The 27,085-nt window shown below is 39.2% G+C and overlaps 1 protein-coding gene and 1 long non-coding RNA gene across 23 annotated transcripts in view; one reads left to right on the top strand and one right to left on the bottom strand.

Moving 5' to 3' along the window:
* Positions 1–27,085, bottom strand: part of FOXP1 (forkhead box P1) — a 657,906-nt gene that overhangs the window by 158,449 nt on the left and 472,372 nt on the right. For 15 of the 22 annotated variants that reach the window (XM_081937955.1, XM_081937944.1, XM_081937964.1 and 12 more), the window contains one exon: positions 6,359–6,493. In XM_081937955.1, coding sequence (XP_081794081.1) covers positions 6,359–6,493 — 135 coding nt within the window. The other 7 variants (XM_081937950.1, XM_081937951.1, XM_081937952.1 and 4 more) reach the window with 7 other exon arrangements.
* LOC309384420 overlaps positions 16,877–27,085 on the top strand; it is a 34,492-nt gene continuing 24,283 nt past the window's right edge. Inside the window, exon 1 of the long non-coding RNA XR_014174054.1 lies at positions 16,877–16,948. This is a non-coding gene — a long non-coding RNA (uncharacterized lncRNA). The remainder of the gene's footprint in view (positions 16,949–27,085) is intronic.

Genomic DNA, 27,085 nt, shown 5'->3' with positions numbered 1-27,085 from the left:
CAAATTTACTTATTAAAATCAGCCTCAGATAATTCAGTATTGGCCAGATTCTGCTTAAGCAATGTGGAGTTTCAGTGGAATAACACTGAACTTTTCAAAATTAAATGCTAAAAACAGAAAATCTAAGGACCATGTGAATCAGTTGACTTTGTCCTTTGACAGTGCTATTAAGTTCGACACCACAACTTTAAGGTGACAACTCAGTGCTTACAAGTAACTGATTGCAATGTTTTTAAAAATGGGAGCAACGTTTTGTAATGTTTCCATTAATTAATGAATTGTTTTGATTTTTAAAGTAATTAAACTGATTTCTCAAGGCAATTCAATGGTTTTTCCACCTGGTCCTATTCTCCAGTATGTGTTCTTCAACTACATTACATTTTAACTATTTTTTAAAGACTAGGTTTGAACTACAAGTTTGGTTTTCACCAGTATATGTTTTTTCTTTGCATGATAGGCTGGAAAATTTTTATTTATAAGTATCCAAATAATCTGTTCCTAAATTTCCAGTACATACATCCATAGGCTGTTGCAGATATAATTCTTTTTTTATTTATTTTTTAAATTGCTATCAGAAACCCAACTTTATAGAGAAATGTCATTTATACATTTTCAAAAGAAATGAAAGGTTTTGAGGACATGAATTTCAGATCTTTCCTTTCAATTATCTTGACTTCTACATTGTTTTTGAACATCTTCAATGCTTGCAGCAATGTTCTGTTCATCAATTCCCTGTCTGAATTTTGTATTTCGTAACCGCACAATTTTATCTGATAGTGAGGTAGCATACTGAATTTCTAATGAATTAAGAAATGCTGGTGAAGTACTTTCATTTGCTCGCAAATTTCTTTTGTAATTTGTCTAGCCACATGATCTCAGGCTTTGCTTGATCACTCCATTTTTATTAAAAACACAAGTGTGATTGCCTCAATGTTCATTCCTTGGGGCCAGACTATAAACAGTGACTATGCAAGGGTGGGATCCTTCATAAAACACTACAAGTTATGCTTTCAAGCACTCTCTTCTATCTCTTCTCTTCTGTCCCCTTCTCATTAAATTTCTAGTGCTGTTGGATGGTATTCCCTGTTTGTTGATAGGGCAAGAACTCTGCTTGATTTCCTTATTTGAGTACTCCGAGCTCTGAAAAGCATGTTCTTTCTGCTTGCTTTGTTCTCTTGTTATTATTCTAGAGGGATGGCCTATTTGTTCCTGCCAAAACTAATTTCTGATGGCATATCTTGAGGTTCTTCCTCCCCAACAAACTTCAATGCCTCCCTGCCCTTAAAAGACAATTGCAGTTGCGCAGCAGGTATCAATAAACTCCTTGGCACTTCAGCATTATAGAAGAATATACTGATTCAAATTAGGTACAAATGCTCATTTAAAGTTTATTTTATTTGGGTTATTCTCTAGCCTTTCCTTCTGTTGTGGCCTGCCAGTGGAGCAGATCCAGACAGTGAGGAGGTTTGGGAGGAACATGGGGCAGTTCTGGAGTCTGGGGAAGGCTCTTACGACGGCTCTGTGTCAGAGGCAGAGAGGGGGCCAGAGCCGTAGGCCAGTTAACAGCTGCTTTCAGAGGCAGACATCAGTGAGGCAGACAAACAGCTGGAGGCTGTTCCTAATGTGCGCATGCCCAGAGTTGCCAGACAAAGGGAACAGCTAAAGAACAGGGGTCGACATAGGAGTAAGTCCACAGGTAGACAATGAATGGCCCCTCCCAGAGGAAATAAAAGAGGAGCAAAAGGGGAGTGGAGTTTGCAGGAGACAATTAGTTCACTTAATTGGTTCGTGACTCTCCAAGACTCCTTGCCAAGTTTTACAGATATCGGCCTGTCAACTCTCCAAGCCAGATAAGATCTGTGACTGTAAATCCTCCCTTGAAAGACTTTGCTGGATGTGAATGAGCAGAATTCGCAGTAAATTAATAAAAGGGGTTTTTGTCGGGACAAGGAGTTTGCTTCATGCTCTTGGGAAGCCTAGGCCAGAACACCTTCTTCTCTATGGCCTTTCTTTTCACGCATGTTCCCTTCAAGTTGCAAGTTTTTTTCTTGACTTTCAAATTGGTGGAATAAAAATACAAGAAAAAGAAGAAGAAAAAACCCAATCCAGCTCTGTATTTTTGTGTTTATGTTCGTGTACCTAAAAACAGTCAGTTTCATACGCTTTTAAAGATCTAAATAGTTATTATTTCTCCTGTATGAATTTTCTTCCTATTTTAAGTCATTTATTGAATTTCCTGTACTCAGGCAATTGGTATTGTAGACATACATAAGGGCCAGGTGAAAATTTAAATGTCAAGGGTAAACCAAACTAGTAAAATAATTGTTCCCACTTCTATAAGCCTTCCTTGGGAAGAATTAGCGTGTACATAAAGTTCATATTTTTATTAACTTTGTTTTTGCAGTTTTTTTCTTTCTTTATCTTTCCAATTTCTGGATATTAAAATTAATATTAAAATAAATTAATTCCACATTATTTGTGTACCAAATAATATTACTCTCTGACATCAGAGGCAAATAATATACAAAAGTATATATGCTAGTTATATATTAATTACTATATATTGATTTGGATGAAGAGCAAACCATAAGAACAAGTCACCTCTTAAGAAAATACTAATAAAGTATATTAAATGTGATGGAATGCATTTCCAGCAGCAAACAAGGTCAAGCATATCTTCTTTACCAGAAGATATTAAAGCAGATTTTATGATGTCAGACTCAATGGAAATATAGTCATAGGACTGATATATATATATACTGTTCTGACAATTTCAGTCAGGAAGTAGAATGTTAGGAGTGTGAGAAATTATTCAATTGTATGCTTGAGGTTTTGTCCATTTGCTCGATGTCCTACTGATATTAAATTAGACAGAGTGAGACCTCACTTTTCAATATCCTTTAGTGACCATAAATTATATGTGTGTGTATGTGTATGTGTGTATATGTGTGTGTGTGTGTGTGTGTGTGTATGTTGTATTTGTACTGATAAATAAATAAAGGGAGACTAGTATAGATCTATTTCGAGCTAATTAGCTCTCATCAGCTAGCCATACCCTTACTGGAATTTGAACCTGGCATGTATGTATGTATGTATGTATGTATGTATGTATGTATGTATGTATGTATGTATATGTTTTCGTAGATTTACACAGGTGTAGGTATGCTGGTTTTGTTGTATTCGGGTCTTTTCCCGTGTAAGATTGAGATTGTCTTTGCAACGTTTCGGCAAGATCTCACCTGCCATCTTCAGGCTTGGGCTTAAAATGGGAACAGAGCTGCCGTCTTTCTGTAAATCTTGGTGGGAGGGGATGGGGTGCTGGCTTTGTTTCAGTAAGTGGAATGATTGGTTGTGTGGTTGTATCATGATTGATAGATTGGTGTGAGATCTTGCCAAAATGTTGCAAAGACAATCTCAATCTTACGCGGGAAAAGACCCGAATACAACAAAACCAGCATATACATATACATATACATACACACACACACACACACACACACACACACACACACACACACATATATGGTCCAACTTTCCTGTTCAGAGGTACAGGGGCAAGAACTCTCAGAAAGTTGTCTTACACATCCTAACATTTCCCAATCAAGGATAATGTTTTAGTTTTTTTCTAATCCTACAAGCAAACATAAGCATGGCTAGGAAATGTACCCAAGATTGACATGTAAAGATCTAAAATCATACTATAAACCTTAGGAAAAAAATGACATTTAGTGGCATCCACTTAACAACAGGAAATACAACTTCCAAATTTTATCTCTCAAGAATGCTCTCAGCAAACATTATTGCTTTGTTGTTTATTTATTTCAGTTTTAGGCCACTCAACCATGAAGGACTCTGGGGGCTAGCCGTACAACATTATAAAGACCGTAAATAAACAAGAATAATACCAGATCCAGACACACACAAAAAAAGGAAGAAGAGCAATGGAGAGAGAGAAACAGACAGACAGACAGAGAAAGAGAGACAGAGAGAGAGAGAGAGACAGAGAAAGAGATTTTGACCTTGAACAAGTGGGATCCCGGCATTTTAGCCCTGGCCTGCAGGATAATAAAACCATTATATATTTTTTAGAAAAGGCAACACCTTACATTTTGCTCATAGGGGAAAATAATTACTTTGGTTTTAAGACTAAATCAAACTGAAATTTTGCCACTAATTTTAGACCAAATATGACAACAGACTATTGGCAAAGTTGAAGCAAACTGTGTTATTAATACAACTTACTATTTAGTAATAAGAAGAAGAATCTCTGTTCCATTATATGGTTTTTCTTAACAATTCATCGTTCGTGCTCAAAGTTTTGTTTTTTTCCTTTAAAAAAAAACCTTGCATCTTTATTTTGCCACTGGGTTGCCAGGCTCTGTTATGTTCAAGAGTAGGTTTAAGAATGCGAAAGCTCAAGGAGCAAGGGTGAAAAAAGAATGGGCAGTCATTTGAATCAGTGAGTGACAGGTTGGACCAGCTCTCCGTATACATTAATAAATTAGAATTTTAATTGTGGCTCCGACTGCAGAAGCAGCTCCGCTACTTTAATATGTACCAACAATTGGCTATGTTATGGAATCTGTGACGTGGCCCTTGCTGTTGACCTCCGAAACACAATTCCCACTCTGACTGTGGAAACTGTTTGGTTTGATCCTTTCAACTTATTTGAATCCTGACAAATAAGCTCATAGCTGAAAGGTCAACACAGTCATATTTCATCCTCTGGAGCAATTCTTAAGACATCTGCACAACAAAGCACTTCTTCTAGTACCTGACACTGGGCCTTGCCAGCATACTATCTCATTAAAATGTCTCCAGTAGAAGAGTCTATTAAAAGGCAAATGGCTAAGATATGGATTGGCCAAACAACATTTCCCCCCCTGAGATTTTTGCAAAAGAGAATGGATTCAGCATTCAGCGTCCATAATAATGGTTTTCAACTTGCATTTGCCAAAAAGCAAAACAGTTATTCCTTTCCAAATACAATAAACCAAAGGATGGAGTAACACAGGGTCAAGCTTGATCAAACCCATGGATTCTAACCAACCCTCTAAATATTAGCTACTTCCTGGTTGTTAGCCAGCAACCTATTCTTCCAGTTTCATCAGCCACACAACTAATCAGTGTATAGAATGTTATATGCTGAGCCCTGGATATATACTATATATTTTGAGGAAAACAGCACTAAAAGCACTTCACATCATTTTGGTATAAACTTTGACTATGATCCAAACATATGTGAACAGAGGAGACTTCAAGGAAGGAAAGTTTCTGAATAATGCCATATTGAGCACAGAAGACCACATAAACCTGAGTACCTAATCTCACACGTTTTGAAGGGATTCTAGAGTTAACTGCAGTGAGATTATTAGAATCTTTGTTGTCACTGGAAACATCTAATATTTAGAAAGAAAAGCAGCACATTTCATAGAAAGAACCTGTTAGTAATACCAAAACAAACTGAATTGACTGAGCCAAATTCAACTAACATCACTTACCTTTCCTCGAAAATGTAAACCGAAACAGCAAATCGCCTACTTAATGCAGCTATCTTTTTTGAACCAATATAATATTGTATTGGCCCGTGATTTGATTTATAACAATATGGAATTAAACAATTTAAATGGTTTCCTACAAAGACTGCTCATCAGATACTGAGTATTCAGCTGAAAATATATAAAGTTCACAAACATAATAAATATTGGGAAGTTTCCAAGCAAAAGCATCATCTCACTGGAAAATTGCCTCATTAGTCTATAATAGCATTTCACAATGTTGTTTCAAAACAACAGTGGTTTCTGGATTATGGTTTGTCATATGCCCTTATTCCAAACACTCTCTATTCTTTCCAAACCTTTTATTTAGAGAACAATTAATACACCACTTTTCAGAATATCACATTTCAACGGTGTATGTTGGATGGTCTTTCTTTCAGAAATGATCTCCTTTGATGATCTCCTTCATAGGAAGCTGCCTTATTCTGATTCAGACCATATAACCATTTATTGTTTTCTATACTATCTGACAGAGGCTCTTTAAGATTTCAAAGAGTGGTGATATTTCAGCTCTACATGGAAATGTAAAGAACAGAATCTTCTACCTGCCTGAATCTTTCCAAGCTCTTTTCATGTTCCTCCCAAGTTCTTTGATTTATTGATGAAAAATTCAAGACTTTGCAGCCCTGATTCATTTCCACTACCACAACCATGCCGTCAAACATCTTTAAGTCACGAACATCAACAAAAACAAAGTTAAACATTAAAAAAAATCTTCCAACTATTTATACCATTTGCATCCTTTCAACATATCTTATTCAAGCAAGTCAAATGGGTTTAAAAAAAATAACATTTCTTACCTGAAAGGCTGGCTGTTTGTCATTCCTCTTGGGAGACTTTAGCCCACTAACTTGTTGTTGTTGTTGATGCTGCTGCTGCTGCTGCTGTTGTTGCTGCTGTTGCTGTAACAGAAGTTGTCTTGCTACCTGAAGAGCCTGAGGAAATATATAAAGTAAATTAGTTCTATCTAACTTAACGAAATGCTCATTTCCAGCTTGAGCAGTTGGTTGGACTACAAGACCTTCAAGATGCCCTTTAACTCTGTTATTCTGTTCATTACAGCCTAAAAAAGTAAAGGTAAAGGTTCCCCTCGCACATACGTGCTAGTCGTTCCTGACTCTAGGGGGCGGTGCTCATTTCCGTTTCAAAGCTGAAGAGCCAGTGCTGTCCGAAGATGTCTCCGTGGTCATGTGGGCTAGCATGACTAAACGCCGAAGGCGCACAGAACTTCCCACCAAAGGTAGTTCCTATTTTTCTACTTGCATTTTTACATGCTTTTAAACTGCTAGGTTGGCAGAAGCTGGGACAAGAAACGGGAGCTCACTCTCTTATGCGGCGCTAGGGATTCGAACCGTCGAACTGTTGACCTTTCTGATCAACAAGTTCAGCGTCTTAACCCCTGAGCCACCACTTCCATTATAATAGGCTAGGCTTGGCTAAAAAAGGATGGACTATATTTTTTTCTGATAGATCATGTTGCATGAAGAAGCCATCAAGTGAAGCCTTCATAAGGATTTAACCACTTCTACGAAGAGAGCAATTATGTTTTATGAACATGTTTTTTTGTTTGAGATGCTATGTGAATGCAGCCATTATGTATGTATATGCCTTCAGAGATAACCCATCAAAGAAACACCATTAGGCTGGCCTAGAAGTTACTCTTTTTTTGGAGAATGGGGGGTTAGTCTATGAAATAGATTGTTTTTTATTTTCATTTTTTTACATTAACCATATACAAACAACAAGAACACTAACAGGAAAAAACAGTGCTGGTCAGAAAAGGACCTACATAAACTGTGATGATTAAAATAAATTAAACACAGCCAAAAGGAAATAACAGAAATTGACAAAAATTAATGAAATGGAAAAAAAGATATAATATCCATTTAATATCAACACATAATTAACCCACAGCAATTACTCAATAAAATTCCAACAGCAGTTTAGCAAAGCCAAAACATCTGAATTATAATGATGATTTCAATCAACTCTCAATGCTATCATCCTATTGTTCAAGAAATTCAGTATTATCCCAATGCACTGGGAAAAAAAAGACTGGAGTTTTTATAATACAGCATGTCAGTTGGTGTGTGTGTGTGTGTGTGTGTGTGTGTGAATCTCAATCCTTCACAGGAAAAGACCCGAATACAACAAGACCAGCATACATACACCTGTGAAAATCTATGAAAACAATATGTGTGTGTGTGTGTGTGTGTGTGTGTATGTATTTGTGTTACAACCCCTGGTATGCCTGTGGCTTAGTGGCAATTACATCGGCCTAATATGCAATACAGCCCTGGTTCGAATCCCAGTAAGGGTATGGCTAGCTGATGAGAGCTAAATAGCTTGAAATGGATCCATACTAGTCTCCCTTTATTTATTTATCAGCACAAATACAACACACACACACATACATACACACACACACACATCCTCAGGCTGGTGTTTCGGCTTAAAGTGTGATAGGAGCTGCCATCTTTCTATAAATCTTGGTGGGTGAGTATGAACATGAATAAACGTGACGATACCTCCCGCCTACCAGACATCTGGAAACCAGTCCTAGTTAACAAACGAGCCCCACCCACCATCCAGGCCGTTACAACACAAAACAACAACGGACACAGAGCCATCACCAATCAGCACCAATCTACCAATCATGATACAACCACACAACCAATCAATCCACTTACTGAAACAAAGCCAGCACTCCACACCCACCCACCAAGATTTATAGAAAGACAGCAGCTCCAACCATGCTTTAAGCCGAAAACACCAGCCTGAAGATGGCGAGTGAGACCTCGCTGAAACGTTGCCAAGACAATCTCAATCTTACACCTGAAAAGACCCGAATACAACAAGACCAGCATGCGTATACACACACACACAAACACACACACACACAAACACACACACACTCTTTCTAAAATCTGATGAAAAGAATCAGTTTGATGTAGAAGACAGTTGTTGGTGAGATCATTTTGTCACTGTTTCACATTAACGAGACATCGTTAATGAGACATAACGAGACATCAATATCCTCCTTTTAAAGCCATCACAAAGAACATACATGCAACATCTCACAGAGAAACAGACATTTAAAATAACAGTATCACTGTTCCTTGGCAAACTCTGGAAAAGTTCTGTTCAGCCATGTTCATATATTTGATTTCTTCCTAATCTCCAGGAAGATCAGGAGGTGATCTCAGGATCATATTTTCTCACATTTACCCTTTTTGCTTTGCTGCTACTTTGTCTGTGTTAAAGATAAATGAATGAACTGGGAAAGTCTGTGTTTCTATGGACACTGGACTCCCTTTAACATTAAAAAAAAAGTAACTTTCTTTTTTTTTTAACTAGAGTTAGACAATAATTGCATATCTATGCTATTGGCTTTTGCCCGTGATATTAATGAGGTTATTGACCTTGTTATTTTGAATAACCTCATATTCATTTACATATTTAAGTAAAGTCTGTTAAACAGTGACTTTGGCTGTTCAGTATTCGATCCACTCTTTGACTGTTATGAAAACAGTCAAAGCACAACACAAGCACTATCTTTACAATGCAAACAAGAACTGGAATGCTATATATTCAAGGTCCCTGCCTAGTTTACAGGGGGATAATGCACCCCCCCATATAATAAATCAGCAATAGCCGGATCTAAGAAACAATGGCAAGGGAAATTATAAAAGGAATTGGGACGCCAGTGCCACAGCTGAAGATACATTTGGAATTTTTGAGTATGTAGCAGGTGATAAAACCTGGAGACTGGGGAAAAGAACAAAGAGATTCATGAAGTGTATTCCTACGCAGCTCACTCCAAGGAAGCTAAAGGACTCACCAACATTTCAGATATGAAGGAGAAAGCCTGCTTTTAGGAGCCAGAAGGAAATTAATGCCTGTAAGAGGACAGCTGGAAGCTTACATGCCTCAAGGACGTGTCCCTTGCTTGCTGCCTCATTGGAGGATTCACCATTGCTGGACTCAAGGGTTTCCTGGTCTCCTTGGAGATGTTCAGTACATGCGTAGGTGTTAACAGTGGGAAGAGTAAAGACTTCATCAATGTAAAAGAAGAAAGAAATAGTCCTATGCAAGATGCCTACATGGAAAAAGGGAGGGAAGCATCCTTCGGCATATGTTCACTGAGATGCTAAAGCTGAAGCTGATTACATGGTATTCTTGAATTTATTTAGTTCCACAGGTTGGAAAATATGATCAACTATTAATTAAAAAAGAACAGTGACCAGTAACTATAATAAGCAAAGGAAGCCTCATATTTTTTAGCAAAGATCCAGACTGTTCTGTTTCTATTTCTACTTTGACATACTACTCTAAAAGACACTATAAATATCTGAACAAAGACAATTTTCAGTATGAAAGAGAGGATCTACCTTGCATAAAAGCAGCACTGTCATGAGCAATTTTCATCTGAGATCAATACATAGATACCAGAGTAACAGATTCAATGAAATGTAAACTCTAATAACATACCTATAACGTTTCTTGGCATCCACATTTATATTTTATTTTGGCTCATTATCAAACAAAGATCCTGAAAAGTACAATGTCATTTCCCCAACCTTCTACCTTCAAGACACAATGGACTACAATTCCCAAGATGCCAGCCTAGATGGCCCCCAAAGGTCATGCCTGTGCGGGCAATGATGGGAATTGTAAAGAAACAAGCACTGTAAATTGTATAACCTAGTGGAGCATTGCATTCAGCTGCTGGAGCCAAAAAGGGGGTGGGGTGGGGGAGAAACAGATGCTCAAAATTAAAAGTAAAGGAATGGGTGGCAATTTTTGTTAAGTTTTTACAATCTGAGTTGATGTGGTTTAGTAGCATTCATTGCAGATCCCTTTTGGTACTTTGCATGGGTTCCAAGATGCTACAGGCACATTCACAGTCAGGACTTCTGGTATTTAGAGCCACTGAGTATATAATTAAATTAAACTACAGAGAACTGACAACACCTCATCAAAGCACAAGAAGAGGATATTATCCTTTCTCCATCTTAATGTTTGTAGAAAAGACTGGGGGAGTGCTAATAGTAACCTTTAGTACAAGGTCAACCCATGTCGTCTTTTCAATTGTTCAGTTTAACTCTCACCTTCTCCAGCTACTTCAGAGAATCTCAGCTCACCCTTGACCCAAAATCCAACTGCTTGCCCTGTAATTCTAAAGGCTAATCAACAGTTATTACTTCTCTGGAGCTAGACAAGAAAGAGGAAGAGCACTGAAAAGAAAGCAAGTTGGCTAGCGTTGGGCCTGTCTGCCCACCCTCCCATCCTCTAAGACAGTGTGTGATTTTTAGAGGATCTTTATGAAATTAGCTGTCAGATCTCCATTCAATCTTAATGGTCACCAACTCTTATTATGCTGACTTCTGTCCTCTAATCCAGCTTGTCAACTGTTGCATCAAGAGCTTTCAAGTAAACTCTCTGTCTCTTTTAGCACATAAATTGTACATGAGAAATGCGGTCATGTTTTTGGTCACTGCAAACAGCTTATTTTTATAGACTAGGGTGATACAATCTATTCAAAAAGAATGCCTTCTTTAAAAAAAATAATTGATGGGCTTTTTATGAATATTTAAGGCCGTAAACATTCCTCATGGAATGGCATAGATTAACTCATTTTGGGTATGAGTAGGTAGATACATAGGGGACGTGGTGGCTCAGTGGCCAAGACGCTGAGCTTGTCGATCTGAAGGTCGGCAGTTCAGTAGTTCAAATCCCTAGTGCCGTGTAACGGGGTGAGCTCCCATTACTTGACCCAGCTTCTGCCAGCCTAGCAGTTCGAAAGCACGTAAAAAATACAAGTAGAAAAATAGGGACCACTTTGGTGGGAAGGTAACAGCGCTCCATGCGCCTTTGGTGTTGAGTCATGCTGGCCACATGACCACGGAAATGTCTTTGGACAGTGCTGGCTCTTTGGCTTAGAAACGGAGATGAGCACCAGCCGTAGAGCCGGAAACGTTCCTTAGGTAGATCTTAGGTAGATACATATGTAAAGAAGTAAGTCTGTTAGTACTATGTTGACAACTATAATATATCTAAAATCCTCTTTTTGTACATAAAATTTCATCAAGTCAACCTTTTTGACATGTTTTCTTTTATCTACTGAATGTCACCAATAACTCTCTTCACATCAGAGTTTTATAGCAGAATATGAACTTGTGCAGTAAACATAGCGCAAGGACCAATTAGCAAGTAGAAAAGGAGTATTCCTTTTCATTTAACAACTGGTGAAGACAAAAATAGTTCAGTGAAACTGGGTTCTGGAGGAGTCTGAAAAGGAAAATAATTGATGTTGATAACACAATGGTGGTGTGAAGAAAAAGAGAAGTTTCTTTTTCTCTCTTTTATGATAGGTGAAGTCATACAATAACTAACTGACAAACTAACTGTATTTCACTGGGTGAAATTGGTTTCTAGACTTTTTAAAAGAAGATTAGATAAGTCACATTAATCTTTGCAGCTACATGAAGTATATTGTTTGTAAAACTCCAGTTTTATAAACAGTATACCACTGAATATAAGTTGCTAGGAGACAAAAGTAGGACAAGGCAATCAGTTCCCCTCTTGTTCTTTCCTACTGTTGTTGCCATTTTAAGGGCATCAGGTTGGCTAATAAAAGAAACTGGATGTTATATTAGATTGATCTGATCCACAAATTATGATAAAGTGACATAATTTACACAGTGACAAAGCTGTCCCAATAAGAGTCATTCCTGTCTCATAGTACAGGAGACCATAATAAAAGCTAAGAGATTCTACAAAGTTCTTCAGCCCAGATTAACTTCACTTCATACCAGTAAAGATATTCCCCTCACTTGTAGTTACAACTGGGTTAATGACTTATACACATTGCAGAGTCCCTGTGGTTATGTGATAAAAATTTGGTGCTCTTTTTTTTGGTTATTAAACAGAGTTGCACAAGGTTGCACTTATTTTTGGAAATAAAGGTGTTATCCTTTTTTTCTGAATAACAAAACTGCCAATGTTCGTAGTAATGTGGAGGCATCTATAGAGGCTGCTTCTTCCCAGCACTTCCTGGAATGACTATGTTATTAGATGATGCTGTAAGGGTGACACAGTCAGTCCAGAAAAATCATACAAAAGAGACACACGGCCTCTGTGAAGAGCTTACATTGCTTTCAGTAGGTAGGACATTTTTGTAACGAACAGCTGTAAAAGCTATGAATTCTGCCTACCTCATATATATTAAAAATAAATTGAATGTTTTCAGAAAAAAGAATGAATACTAGCTGGACTTTATTCCTGCTGTTCATTCGCCCTTCATAGAGTATATGTTAAAGAAATCTGTTCCCAGCAGGATCCATAGTAATATTATAACACATTGTTAGCTCAGATTCATAAATTGTTTGCTAAAGTTGGTAGCTGGAAGAGGACAATAGTAACCTATTAAAACTTCTTACAGCATTTCAATATGGTTCTACCAGAAAAATGAAGCTAAGCATTTAATGTTATAGGCTAATGCAATGGTGAAGTCTGAGAGATAACATAAGATTCTTAAACAAATCTATTTAGTTATTCATATATCCAATATAAAAATCTTTTTGTACCTTTTTTTGTAACTCAAGTGAAATCAGTCAAACATACAACATTGCTCCTACTAACTTTGCCATATATACTTTTCTTTCTTGATACTAATTTAGTTCATAAGATTTTACCTTCTTATATTCTCCTGAGATATCATTAAAAACAGAAGTTTGTATAATAACATTCATAGGAACCATGTCCCCCCCAAAAAAGAAGATGCTTTAACATGGTTGCAAATGCCACATGTTCACTGAGAACAGTTGATTTTGAGGTGGGTGGGTGAAAGCATACCCTATGGATATTTTGCTCCAAAAAAACAGTATCCCCCACCCCCTTTCCACAAGACCACAAAGATCCTCATTTAGGCCAGCACCTAGCTGATGAGTTAAAAGAAGAAGAAAGTGACATTTTCATAGGAGGTAGAGAAACAAGCCTTATTGTAATTAATCCAGTTCAAGTTCCAAGCAATTGGCAATGTTATCTATGGAAACATTCCAATGGAAGAGTACACAAAGCAGCAGATTAATTTTTGCCCAAGAACCCTGTAAATTTTTAGAAAGCCGAAGCCCTAGAACACTGGGGAAAAAAAACACTTAAACTTTTCTCCCTTCAAATTAAATCAACACATAATGTTTCTTTCTTTCTTTTACAAAAAATAAATAAATAAAAACACAATGCTTTTATTATTTCCGTGAATTTCTTAGGGTCACAAAGAAAACAAGGGATTGGTCACATGTTTATTTACTTGAGCTACTCCCTTTTCCTTTTGATAAATAATCAAGCTTGCTCTCCAGAAAAAACAGAATCAGAGAGCTGGGAAATCTGATCGTCATCAAACAGACTGATATACTAGGAAAGGCAACAGACCACTGCTCCCAGTGAGCTTTGCAGGCCTACACCTACACTAGCATCTGAGTAAATAACTATAGTCACCCTTTCCATCTTCTCTATGCAATTAATCTTCCAGTTAAATAAACTGTCCTCAAGCAATTGCCAACATTGTTATTTTTCCCAATGGCATATTTCTGAAAATCAGCCACCCCTCCCACATCCTTCATGAATGCGCACACATATTCTTAAATGTGTGCTGCACCTGCAGTTGTTCATAAATATGAATTTGTTCTAAAACATTGCCTTCTTAAAACATTTAGCATATCATGGATTTCATAGAAGCTTTTTTAAGGATGCTGTTTTCTTGCTATATATTACCCATTTCCACTTTCACTCTATGGCTCTGATGAGACCGCTTTAAACCATTAAATTAAAAGGTAGGTATCAGACTGCATTAAGAGGACTTTCCTTGAGGAATATCATAAAATGCCAACAAAAAATACAATATGTGTTAAAGGACACAAACAAGTTCTACTGAAACATAGCAGCTGTTGTAAGCATTAGCTTCTGGTATTAAATCAAATACTCCAAATCTGAAGAGTAGTCTTTGATGTGAAAGTAAAGTACTTGCAAATAAGTTTTCCTTCCCTCATTCCTTCCCTTCTGCTTGTTGCAGTACTGGGACAACAGTTATAAATGAAAGAGACAGCACCCAATCAGTAGCCAGCATTTCATTAGCATTTGTTTTCTACAAATATTAACAAGACTGATTCAGAAATGGAAATAGCCACAAGGCAAAGGCTCGTTCAAGCCCCTTTCTCCTTTTTTTCTTTCTTTTTTTTCTTTCTTTGCTGCTGTTCTTCCTGAATTTGAGACAATGATAGGACAATGGTTGCTGGCTCGCTCTCATTCACTTAAACGCGTGTACACATTCACACACACAAACACACAATAAATGAACGGTATGACTCCCTAAGTAAGCGATAACATAAAACTTCCTGGGATATATACTTCAAAAGCAAGACAGCACACACACACACACACACACACACACACACACCAAAACAAGGAAAAAGTTAGCAGAAACCAGTTTACAATCCATCTTGTTTTCATTCACAAGGCAGTAAACATCTTATTTGTTTTAAAGCCCCAGCAATTAAAACTTCCTACAATTGCAAGCAAGATAGTCGGATAAAAGTTCCTTGCAGGCTTACATTGTGTCCTCTTCCCCTCCCCTGGATATTTCAAAAGACAATATAAAGAGTTTCGTTTCACAGAGCAAGCGCTTACTGTTAATCTCTAGTTTGCCGTCTTCTTGCCGAAGATGTGTCCTGGCTGTTTGTCTGAAGCAGGGGGTTGAAGAATGGTAAAAAGATGTTTGAATAAACAGGAAGTGCTGTGCAGCTGAAGCACACACTGAAGGGAAAACACATTGGAGCACTGCCCTTTGTAGGCAACAACGGGAGGCTTGCCTCCACAGTAGCAACGTCTGCTTTTATGAAATGACAAAGAAACCACAAGAATTTAAGCAATTTTCCCCCCCATCTCCAAGTCAACTGGAGCTTGCAGGTAATTTCAAAGTTGTGCTTAACACGCCAAAAAATTATATTAATTCTACCCTATTAAAGCAGATGGCTGCATGCTTAAAATCATACATAGCTAGCTGAAATAACGGCAAATGCATCTTAGCTAGGCAAATCCTTTTATTTGTACATAGTTTTGGAAAGCTTGTTTTTCATACTCTTCGTGGTACCCACGCACTTATGTCAATAAATGTCTGTTAAGGTTGGCCAGACTTCACAGCAATTATTCAAATTCCTTCATAACATTTTTTTCCCCTTTCAAATAAATCAGACTTCGCATCGAAGTTCTCAGGAGTGTGCTTTCAATATCTTCCCCCAGATTCATTCTTTTTCTTACATTCCCCGTCACCAAAGCAAAATACCTATTTAAATCCAAATGACTAAGTAAACTGTCTTCCGTTCTCCATCTCTCCTGCTCCCTTTCCTCAGCCTCAATTATTAAAGTCCTGCTCTCTTGACATCTAAGAGAAATGACAGAGATATTGACAAGGCAAATAAACTGGAGTTGACACTTGAAGATGGCTTATAAAACGTTGAGCGGTGGAAAAACCAGCAACAGTAGTTTACCTTTTTTTTAAAAAAAACGATTCCTCTAGAAAATGTATTGCTATTGCAAAATGTACTACAATCTCTGATATTTGTTATTTAGCATGTAACTCCTGGACTTGTCTGTCATTCTAGGTGCTAATGCTACCTAAAATAACTCATTGGGAGCTGTTAGTTTACACAGGACCCAATCTTTTCTTCCTACGAGAATTTTTTTTTTAACATTGGAATTCATCTTCTTTTGATCTCACATTCAAAGCAACAGCAACTTGATAGACATGCAAGTCTGAAAGCAAATCCAGACGCTGAAGATAAACTGGCAGAGTATGACAGGCAGGAGCATCTAAAGCTTATAAAAATGAAGAGAACAGCATGTCGTCTGAGTATTACAATGGCAGAAATCAAGAGACACATTAGGTGGAACTGATCAGCCACAAAAACCATTCAAAAGGCAGATCACAGAAACAGAAAGTCTAGGCAGCTGTGGGAAGGGGCGGGGAAGGGAGGGGGAAGAATGGGAAATATCTGCTTTAAAGAGGCATCACCTTTTCTTTAAAGCACTACCGTTTTTCTCCTCCCGATATGCAAAGTGGAGGAAATTGAGGGTTTCTTATTAAAAAAAAAAAAGGCTGGACCAACTCAGCAGTCCTCACCACTTAATCTTTTAATTAGGCTTCTCAATTAGGCAGGCTAAACAAAAGTATTTTAAACTGAACAGTGCATCTGTGGTGCTTCACTTTTTCGTTGCAGATATTAGGGAGGAGTTATCTGCAACCGAAAAGTCTGTAGTCGTACAGGAGGCCACCCCAAATACAACAAGGCGTGCTTTTGCTCCAAAGAGGCTCACAGTTTAGAGCAATACAGGTAGATCTCTATTTACAGCAACTCATTTAGGGACCATTCAAAGTTACAATGGCACTGAAAAAAAAGTGACTTATGACTGTTTTTCACACTAATAACCAAGGATGCTTTCTCAAAAGGCAACTGGACAATGGGTTGGTTGGGTTTTTTGTTTTGAAAAAGCACCTTTGAGACAACCATGACCTGGATGATGGAAGAATCTCCATAGACACACTTATGACTGTTGCAGCATCCCCATAGTCGTATAATCAAAATTCAGATGCTTGGCAACTGCCTCATATATATGACGGTCGCAGTGTCCTCTTTTGAGATCTTCTGACAAGCAAAGTCAATTGGAAGCCTGATTCGTTTAATAACCATGTTACTAAATCAGGGGTGTAAAACTCGTGGCCGACAGGCCAAATGCATCACGTGGTGGCCATGCCCGCCCCCGTTTTAGTGAAGGGGGAAAAAAAGTCGCGATACGTCACATGATGTGACACCGTGAGTTTGACACCCCTCTACTAAATTAACAACTGTAATGATTCACTTAACAACTGTTGCAAGAAATGTATAAAATGGGGCCAAATTCACTTGACAGTTTCGCTCAGTCATAGAAATTTTGGGCTCAATTGTGGCTGTAAGTGGAGGACTACCTGTAATTCTGGATTGTACCTTAATATGGTAACCAGTAATACTGAGGTCTGCTAGCATTTATTAATCAGCAAATCTCTTGGAAATGCTACCCATTTACATTTTCAGAGCCTTAAGAGTTCCATTTCTTGAAAATTGCTTAGAAATCTGATTAGCTGCTGGGTTCCCTTTTCACTGTTGAAAGACCAATGTTTGTTGGAGGATATTACTTAAATTGGCCTATCTCTGAGACAGTTAACACCAAAGGAGAAAACGCTTATGTGGGAATGATCACTAAAACTTTGCTGGGGAAAATCCATACATTTTTAATTCCTACTTCTTTCCCATAAGCCTCTTACTTTAATTGAAGTTGCTGAAAATAATGAAAAAAGCATTTCTCCGACAATTTTGTGCTTAGAAGTGTTTGTTAACAAACACAGGAGGCGCAGACAGCCCTAGCAAAAGGGCAGCAGACTTCTACATTGTAATTTAGCCTGTGGTTATTCCTGATTAAGAATACCCTCTGGGACAGCAAAGGAAGATATTCTTTTGTAGTAAGAATAGCTTTTAAAATTAGCCTTGCATAATAAAGTAAGAGAATAACTGTGCTAACACAATGATGAAGGTTGCAATTTCAGTTTGCAGGCTTGTTGTTGTTGTTAGTTGCAATGTCATGTCCGACCCATCGCAACCCTTTGGACAATGTTCCTCCAGGCCTTCCTGTCCTGTACCATTCTCTGGAGTCCATTTAAGCTACACCAACTACTTCAGTGACTCCATCTAGCCACCTCATTCTCTGTCGTCCCCTTCTTCTTTTGCCCTCAATCTTTCCCAGCATTAGGCTCTTCTCCAGTGAGTTCTTCCTTCTCATTAGGTGGCCAAAGTATTGGAGTATTTGCAGGCTTAGGGATCTAAGAACAGCTGTCTGGGGACTTAAGGAAACCTCTCAACTGGGACTTACTACAGGTACTCCTCATCTTACAACTGTTTAGCAACCGTTATAAGTTACAACTGCTCTGAAAAAAGTGACTTATGACTGGTCTTGGCACTTACGACTGTTGCAGTGTTTCCATGGTCAGGCAATCAAAATTTGGGTTCTTTGTAACTGACATGCATTTGTAACAGTCACAGGTACCAAAGACTTGTTTTCAATCTTCCCAGCTGTCTTCTAACATGCAAAATCAATGGGGAAAGCCAGATTTACTTAACAACCACATGTTTCATTTAACAACTGTTAATGACCTGCTTAAACAATCATGGCAAAAAAGTTTGCAAAACTGGGCGCAACCTCCTGAGCAACCACTTTGCTTAGCAATGGAAATTTTGGTCCCAACGGTGTTCGTAAGTTGAGGACTACCTGTATGCCAGTGCTTCTCAGCCATGGCAACTTTAATTCTTAGGAACTGAAATTGGCACACCTTAAAGTTGCCAAAATTAAGGAACACAGCACTATGCCAACCCATGCAGAGATTGAGTGTGTTTGCAAGAATAGATCTGTTCTAATCTATGACTCTTGCATATATATGTGACACTGTCTTCTAGTGACAAACAAGAGCAATGATGGCTCTGATTGTTGTCTCAAGGATGAAGCAGCCTGTCAGATTGCATCAACACTAGTTTTCAGATCTGCAGGCAACTGCATGACCACTTGATGGCAGCAAAGAATCAAAGTTTTCATCATATAATTGCTGCCATCTAGAGCAGCGATGGCGTGCCACAAGTGGGGGGAGCGCGGGGGGGGTCATGTGCGGGTGTGCCGCACCCATAATGCAACGTGCGATCCCCCAGTGCGCATGCGCGCACAACGCTTCCCCCCATTTTTACATGCTTTTTTCGCCCTCCCCAGGCTCCAAAGGCTTTATAGGAGCCTGGGGAGGGTGAAAAGAGCCTCCCCCCCCGCAGGCCCTCTGGAGGCTTCAGGGACTGTCCGGAGACTTCCCTGAAGCCTTCGGAACGCTTAAAACCACCCTCCGAGCAACCCGGAAGTGACAGTCCCTGAAGCCTCCGGGGGGGTTCTTTTCGCCCTCCCCAGGCTCCTATCGACCATGGTATCCTGTTGCACCGACTGGAGGGGTTGGGGGTCCGGGGCACCGTTTTGCGGTGGTTCGGCTCCTACCTCTCTGGCCGGACGCAACGTGTGTTGGCAGGGGAACAGAGGTCGACCCTAAGCCCCCTTACTTGTGGGGTGCCACAGGGTACGGTCCTCTTGCCACTCCTGTTCAACACATACATGAAGCCGCTGGGTGAGATCATCCATGGTTTCGGGGTGGGATACCATCTGTACGCTGATGATACTCAGCTGTACATTTCCACCACGAACCACCCCAACGAGGCCGTCGAAGTGATGTCCCGGTGTGTGGAAGCCGTACGGGTCTGGATGGATGACAACCGACTCAAGCTCAACCCTTCCAAGACGGAGTGGCTGTGGGTTCCGGCCCCCCGGTTCAACCAGCTAATCCCATCTCTGGCCATTGGGGGCATTCAACTCGCCTCCGTGGAGCGGGCGCGCAATTTGGGCGTCCTCCTGGATGCCAGGCTGTCCATGGATGACCATGTGACAGCCGTGGCCAGGGGGGCGTTCCACCAGGTTCGCCTGGTGCGCCAATTGCGCCCCCTATTGGACCGGGACGCCCTACGCACAGTCACCCATGCGCTGGTGACGTCTCGCCTGGACTACTGTAACGCTCTCTACATGGGGCTTCCCTTGAAATGCACTCGGAGACTGCAGTTGGTCCAGAATGCGGCCGCGCGGGTGATTATGGGGAGTACTAAGTACTCCCATGTGACACCTCTCCTGCGCGAGCTGCACTGGCTTCCTGTGGTCTATCGGGTGCGTTTCAAGGTCTTGATTACGATCTTTAAAGCGCTCCATGGCTCAGGACCTAGTTACCTGCGGGATCGTATTCTGCCTCATACATCCCTACGACCCATCCGCTCGCACAGAGAGGGACTTCTCCAGGTGCCATCCACCAGACAGTGCCATGGGGCGGCGCCTAGGAGCAGAGCCTTCTCTGTGGCGGGCCCAGCCCTGTGGAATGACCTCCCCCCGGATATTAGGACCACTACTGACCTCTGCTCCTTCCGTGTAAAGCTCAAGACCCACCTATTCCAAATAGCCGGCCTGGCTCAATCATAACTTCATAACGCTCCTGATGGGTTTTTTAATTCAGTAATTTTATTTAATGGGATTTTAAATTGTGTTTTTTAACTGTCTTTCACTTATGAGTCTACCTCCTCCATGCACATGTATATGTCTTTGTTCTTTATGTATGTATGTTTGTCTTTATCTGTATTTTATCTGTTTTGATTGTACGCCGCCCCGAGTCCTTCGGGAGAGGGTTGCGGCTAATCAAATAAAATTATTATTATTATTATTATTATTATTATTATTATTATTATTATTATTATTATTATTATTATTATTATTATTATTATTATTATTATTATTAATAATAATAATAATAATAATAATAATAATAATAATAATAATTAATTATTATTATTATTATTATTATTATTATTATTATTATTATTATTATTATTATTATTATTATTAAGCCTCTGGCGCCTGGGGAAGGCGAAAAATAGGTTTTAAAAAGGTGAACTCAGCTGGCCAGCGCGCGCATGCATGCTGGCCAGCTGACAGGGCAGCGCCTCGCATGCCCTGACAAATGGCTCCGCGTGCCACTTGTGGCACGCGTGCCATAGGTTCGCCATCACGGATCTAGAGGTTACCTAATTTAGTACCACTGAGGCTCTCTGCTTGGTTTACCAGCAGCCTGCTTTTGTTGGTCGCACCATCAGTACTCCTTGTTCCACCCTTGGTTCCTTTATTGGCAGCTAGATACATGCCACCCCTATAGTGTTTGCAAGTTTGTTTTTAAAAGATTTACAACCAGGCCAGACCTTCAGCAGTTACAGGCAGTATGAGAACCACTGCTGATATGGTGACAGCATTTAAACCATAGTTGTTGCTCCTATGGAACATAATCAACCCCAAACTCCCATTTTATAGAGTAGCACTCTTTCTCTGCTGAAGATATGAAATTTGCAAAAAAAAAAAAAAAAATCTGAATTCCATCACTATTATAAGAAAGTCACCTTCTGTCATGCATTGTGGCTATCTAATGAACTAAAGGCTGATTATTTATCTTTAAACTGTACTAGTTTCATCTTTTTGAAGGTCATTGCTAATCTGCTTCAATCCTATTTTAAAAAATACTTTCAAAAGTTATCAGTGCACTGGAAAACTTTGACTGAAAAAGTACAATGATCTTAAGTCCTTCTGTAAATTAGAAGCAACAACAACCTCAGTACCTGAGTATTAATCTAGGCATCATTGTAGGATAGATAGATAGATAGATAGATAGATAGATAGATAGATAGATAGATAGATAGATAGATAGATAGATAGATAGATAGGGGGGATGGATGGATAGCTAGATAGATTCTGTCAAAAATGGCTATGGGATAATTCTGTATAATACACACACACACACATACACAAACAGAATAGATATATGTGTGTGAGAGAGAAGGGGGGAGGAAGGGGGAGAGAGAGAGAGATCATAGTGATGGGTGGTGAACAGTCTGCATTCTCAATAAGCTTCTTCTTTCCCTTTTAATCAGTAGAGATCTTGTGGACTTGAATGTCACCATGGACCTTGAGTATGAAATAGCTTCAAGCTAATAGCACTAAGTGCTTGAAGATGTGTAAGCAGGAGAAATCTGAACCCTCTGGCCACTGAAGAGACCCAAGAACAACAGAGGAATCTTTACGTAACAATTCTGAGTTGAATAGATAGTAAAGCTATCTAAAGAGTTTTGTACAGCCAGCCAAAACAAAAACCAAGCACCAAAAACCTGTGAGTAGGTGACTCCTTAAAAGACCACATATATAAAAAGTAAGAAAATATAATTTCTATTCATTTTAAAAGGTAATGGTACAAATACCAAAATTAATTATATTTGTAGAAGCAGGCCAAATTGTTATGCACCTGATCTGAGATCTCATCCCTTCAAACCATCAAAGGCACCTTATCTGTCAGGGCTCTATAAGACAAAAATTGTAGTGCTTTGATCTTTTAAAAAGAACATGCTTGGTGCTAGTTTTCAAAAACCTAAAACTTATTACATTCATTAAAAATGTAAAGTCATCTTAGAGTGAATCTTGACTATTAGCAACTTCACAGACATGCTTGATTAATTTCCTGACAACAATATGGAAGCATTTTGCATTGTCTTCTTTCTTTCTTTCCTTCCTTCTTTCTTTCTCCCTCCTCTCTCCCCCTCCCAACCTCTCTCTGTTTGTCTCTTCTTTCAGTCTAGTCTAAAGCCCACATGTTAAATAGGTCTTACCTTAGGTTTTTTTTAGATCAATTGGTTAGGTGCTCCGTGCAGAACACGTGATATAGTCATGCAAAATATAAATCATCATTCAAAATGCACAGTGACTCTTGATGTTTCTAATTTCATATCAAACACAGTAGAAGTGACAGATCCTGAATACGGGACTAAATTGCATTAAGAGAAGGATTCAATCAAGGTCATGTGAGGTACTAATACCACCCCTAAAATATTGCATTCAGTTTTGTTCACCACACTATAAAAAGATATTGAGACTCTATAAAGTGTGCCGAAAAGAGCAACAGAGATGATTAGGGGGAATGGAGGCTAAAACATATGAAGAACTGGATATGGCTAATCAAATGAAGAGAAGGACCAGGGATGACATGATAGAAGTGTTCCAATACTTGAGGGGCTGCCACAGAGAGGATGGGGTCAACCTATTTTCCAAAGCACCTGAAGGCCAGACAAGGAATAATGGATGAAAATTGACCAAGGAGAGATTCAACCTAGAAATAAGGAGAAAATTTATGACAGCAAGAATAATCAAACAATGGAACAGCTTGCCTTCAGAAGTTGTGGGAGCTTCCTCATTGGAAGCTTTCAAGAAGAGACTGGACAGCCATCTGTCAGAAATGATACAGGGTCTCCTGCTTCAGTAGAGGATTGGACTACATGACCTATAACAGTGATGGCGAACCTTTTTTGGCTTGTTTGCCATAAGTGGGGGGAGCACAGGGGGGTAGTGTGCGGGAATGCCACACCCATAATGCAATGCGCAATCCCCCAGTGCGCATGTACGCACTATAGGCGCTCCCCCCATTTTTTGCATGCTTTTTTGCCCTCCCCAGGCTCCTATAAAGCCTCTGGAGCTGGAGAGGGCGAAAACAGCCTCCCTCCCCCCGGAAGCCCTCCGGAGGCTTGAGGAACCTTCAGGACGCTTCCCTGAAGCCTCCAGAGCAGTCAAAACGAACTCCGAGCAAACCGGAAGTGACTTCCACTTTGCTCGGAGGGTCGTTTTGAGCCCTCTGAAGGCTTGAGGGACCTTCAGGACGCTTCCCTGAAGCCTCCGGAGCAGTCAAAATGACTCTCCGAGCAAACCAGAAGTCAGTTCCCGAACTTCCGGTTTGCCTGTAGGGCCGGGTTTTTACACTCCGGAGGCTTCAGGGAAGCTCATGAAGCCTCCGGAGGGCCTCCGGGAGGTGGGAGGCTCCTTTCACCCTCCCCAGGCTCCTATAAAGGCTCTGGAGCCTGGGGAGGGCGAAAAATGGCTTTAAAAAAGGGTGAACTTCAGCTGGCCAGCGCACACATGCGCGCTGGCCAGCTGACAAGAAAACGCGTGCCATAGGTTCACCATAACTGACCTATAAGGTCCCTTCCAATTCTGTTGTTCAATTCTAAAAAATCACCACACTATCCATACAACTTGAGCTAACAGCAGTGAAAGCTAAAACTGAAAAGAAACAGCAACTATATGACCTTCTATCAAAATGTACCATACAGTCCATCTGAATAGGAATAATTTTACAGCCAACCTGAATTTTTAAGATTTGTACAATTCCTGCTTCAACATATCTAGAAGTTATAGATTCCTAAATTCCAGGTACTATAAGTGGAATCTAGTGAAATTATCCAGCAGTTAAATAAAAGTATATTCCAACAGCTAAGACTGTAATTTTCAGCAATAGCAGCATTCCATTCAGGTCCACTCAGAATGATAATCTGAAGGAGAAATGTTTGCCAATAATTCTATCACATTATTACAAAAATTATCAACATTAGTAGATTATGTGGTTCTATATATCTGTGCCTTATGCTTTTCCACATTAATTATAATAATCTCATTATAGCTCAATAATAATCTCATTCAGCTCAATAATAATCTCATTCCAAAAAACATACTCTGAAGAGACTTTAAGCAACTTAAAGGACACTATTGTTCCTAAGAAAAGCTGATTGAAGACAATTCCTCTTCAGCTTCAAAGAAATATCATCAAGGAATTACTACCGATTTTTCAGTCAGTTCAAACTTCTAGGGCCATCTTGGAGCACCAAATGAAATTATTGATCATTGTTTGGCCCAAACATATTTGATTTCTTAAAACATCTTTCCTCCTTTATTACTTTGAGAGCATGAGTGACTGGCCCAAGGTAACCCAGCCACCTTTCATGCCTAAGGAAGGACTACAATTCACAGTCTTCTGGTTTCTAGCCTGATGCACAAATTTGCATCTGTATATATCTGTATATCAAACTTGTACCTGTTATTTATTACAATCCTGAAGAATATGTGAAATCACAGATAATAGCACTTATTGTTTCACAGTGCTTTACAGCCCTCTTTAAGCAGTTTACAAAGTCAAATATTGTCCCCTACAATCTGGGTCCTCATTTTACTGACCTTGGAAGGATGGAAGGTTGAGTCAACTTTGAGCTGGTGAGAATCGAATTGCTGGCAGTTGGCAGAATTAGACTGCAGTACTGCCTTCCAGTGCAACTGTGGCTCTGTAACTTGGTATCAATTACTAGAAGGATTCGTAGTCATTGATATGGAAAACAAGGTTTGACTTTTTTTAGCTAATGATGATACAGATAATACTAGAGATCAACATAGTTTTGCCAAGCAGTATAAAATAAGAATAAGAATGAGAGAAAGAGGAAAGGGAGAGGGGCTGTGTGTGTTTTGGGTTGTTTTGACTTTCTTGTAGATTGTGGGACTATTACAAACATAATATATCTTACAAAGTATTTGGCAAAGTACCCCATAACATTCTGATTAGCAAACTAGTTAAGTATACATTGGATGGAATGTTGATGGATCAACAGCTGCCTTGAAAACTAGACTAAAAGAATACTTGTCAACAATTCTTCATCACACTGCAATGAAGCATTAAATACCGTACCACAAGGTCTGGATCTAAGTCTACTATTCTGCAACATTTCTGTTTGACTCGGCTGAAGGCTGGAGGAAATGCTTTTCACATTTGTAATAACACAAAACTGGGTGGAAATAGATAATTGTACAGAAAAAAAAACATTTAAAATAAACTTTATAGATTACAGAAACAGGCTGAAAACAACAGAAGAAATTTAATTACTATGAATGCAAAGTTCTTTACTTACAAAAAAGAAATTAAAGCCCATGCACAGTGGAAAATATATAATCTGGTACTAATATACACAACATATGTACTAATGGCAATGACAAGCTAAATATCAAACAATAGTGTGACATAGCTTCTAAAAAACCAAATTATATTTTAGGATGGAACAACAGAAGCCCTTCCAAATCTCATGAGATACTCTTACTTTTTTTCATAGCTTCTCTTAATTCACAGAAAATACTGTTCAATAGTGATCTAAATTTTGCATAGTCTACAACACAGTTTTATTTAACTTTTGTTAAATAAGATTGTTCTAGTTTTACGTTTGGCTTGGTCCTTCTCCATTTGCTCCAGGATGCTGACACACTATCTCAGGTGTTGCCACAAAGAAGAGGGAGTCAAACTATTTTCCAAAACACCTAAGGGTAGAACAAGAAGCAATGGGTGGAAACTAATCAAGGAAAGAAGCAACTTAGAACTAAGGAGAAATTTCCTGACAGTTAGAACAATTAATCAGTGGAACAACTTGCCTCCAGAAGTTGTAAATGCTCCAACACTGGGAGTTTTTAAGAAGACATTAGATAATGGTGTAGGATTTCCTGCCTAAGCAGCGAGGTGGACTAGAAGACCTCCAAGGTCCTTTCCAACTCTATCCTATCCTATCCTATCCTATCCTATCCTATCCTATCCTATCCTATCCTATCGTATCCTTTAGTTTGGTTGAAATAATATTGTATAACAGGAGTTCTTGAGAATTCTACTAATTTGATTTCCCCCGAGTAATGACAAAGCTATTCTTTCTGCAATAAAAGACAAAAAAGATGTTGGGACTCTAGAAAGAGCAACAAAGATGATAAAGGTCTGGAAGCTAACCTGTATGATGAATGGTTAAGGGAACTGGTTATGACTAGAGAATACAAGGAGAAGGATTAGGGATGATGGGATAACTCTTTTCCAGTACTTGAGGAGCAGTCAAAGAGATGAAGGGGTTGACTAATTATCCAAAGCACATAAGGGCAGGACAAGAAGCAATGGGTGGATGCTGGTTACAGAGAGGTCCCACCTGGAGTTAAGGAGA

This window comes from Natrix helvetica (assembly GCF_964273705.1).
Source record: "Natrix helvetica genome assembly, chromosome: 1".
NCBI classification, from domain to species: domain Eukaryota; kingdom Metazoa; phylum Chordata; class Lepidosauria; order Squamata; family Natricidae; genus Natrix; species Natrix helvetica.
This window is presented reverse-complemented; position numbering and strand designations above follow the sequence as displayed.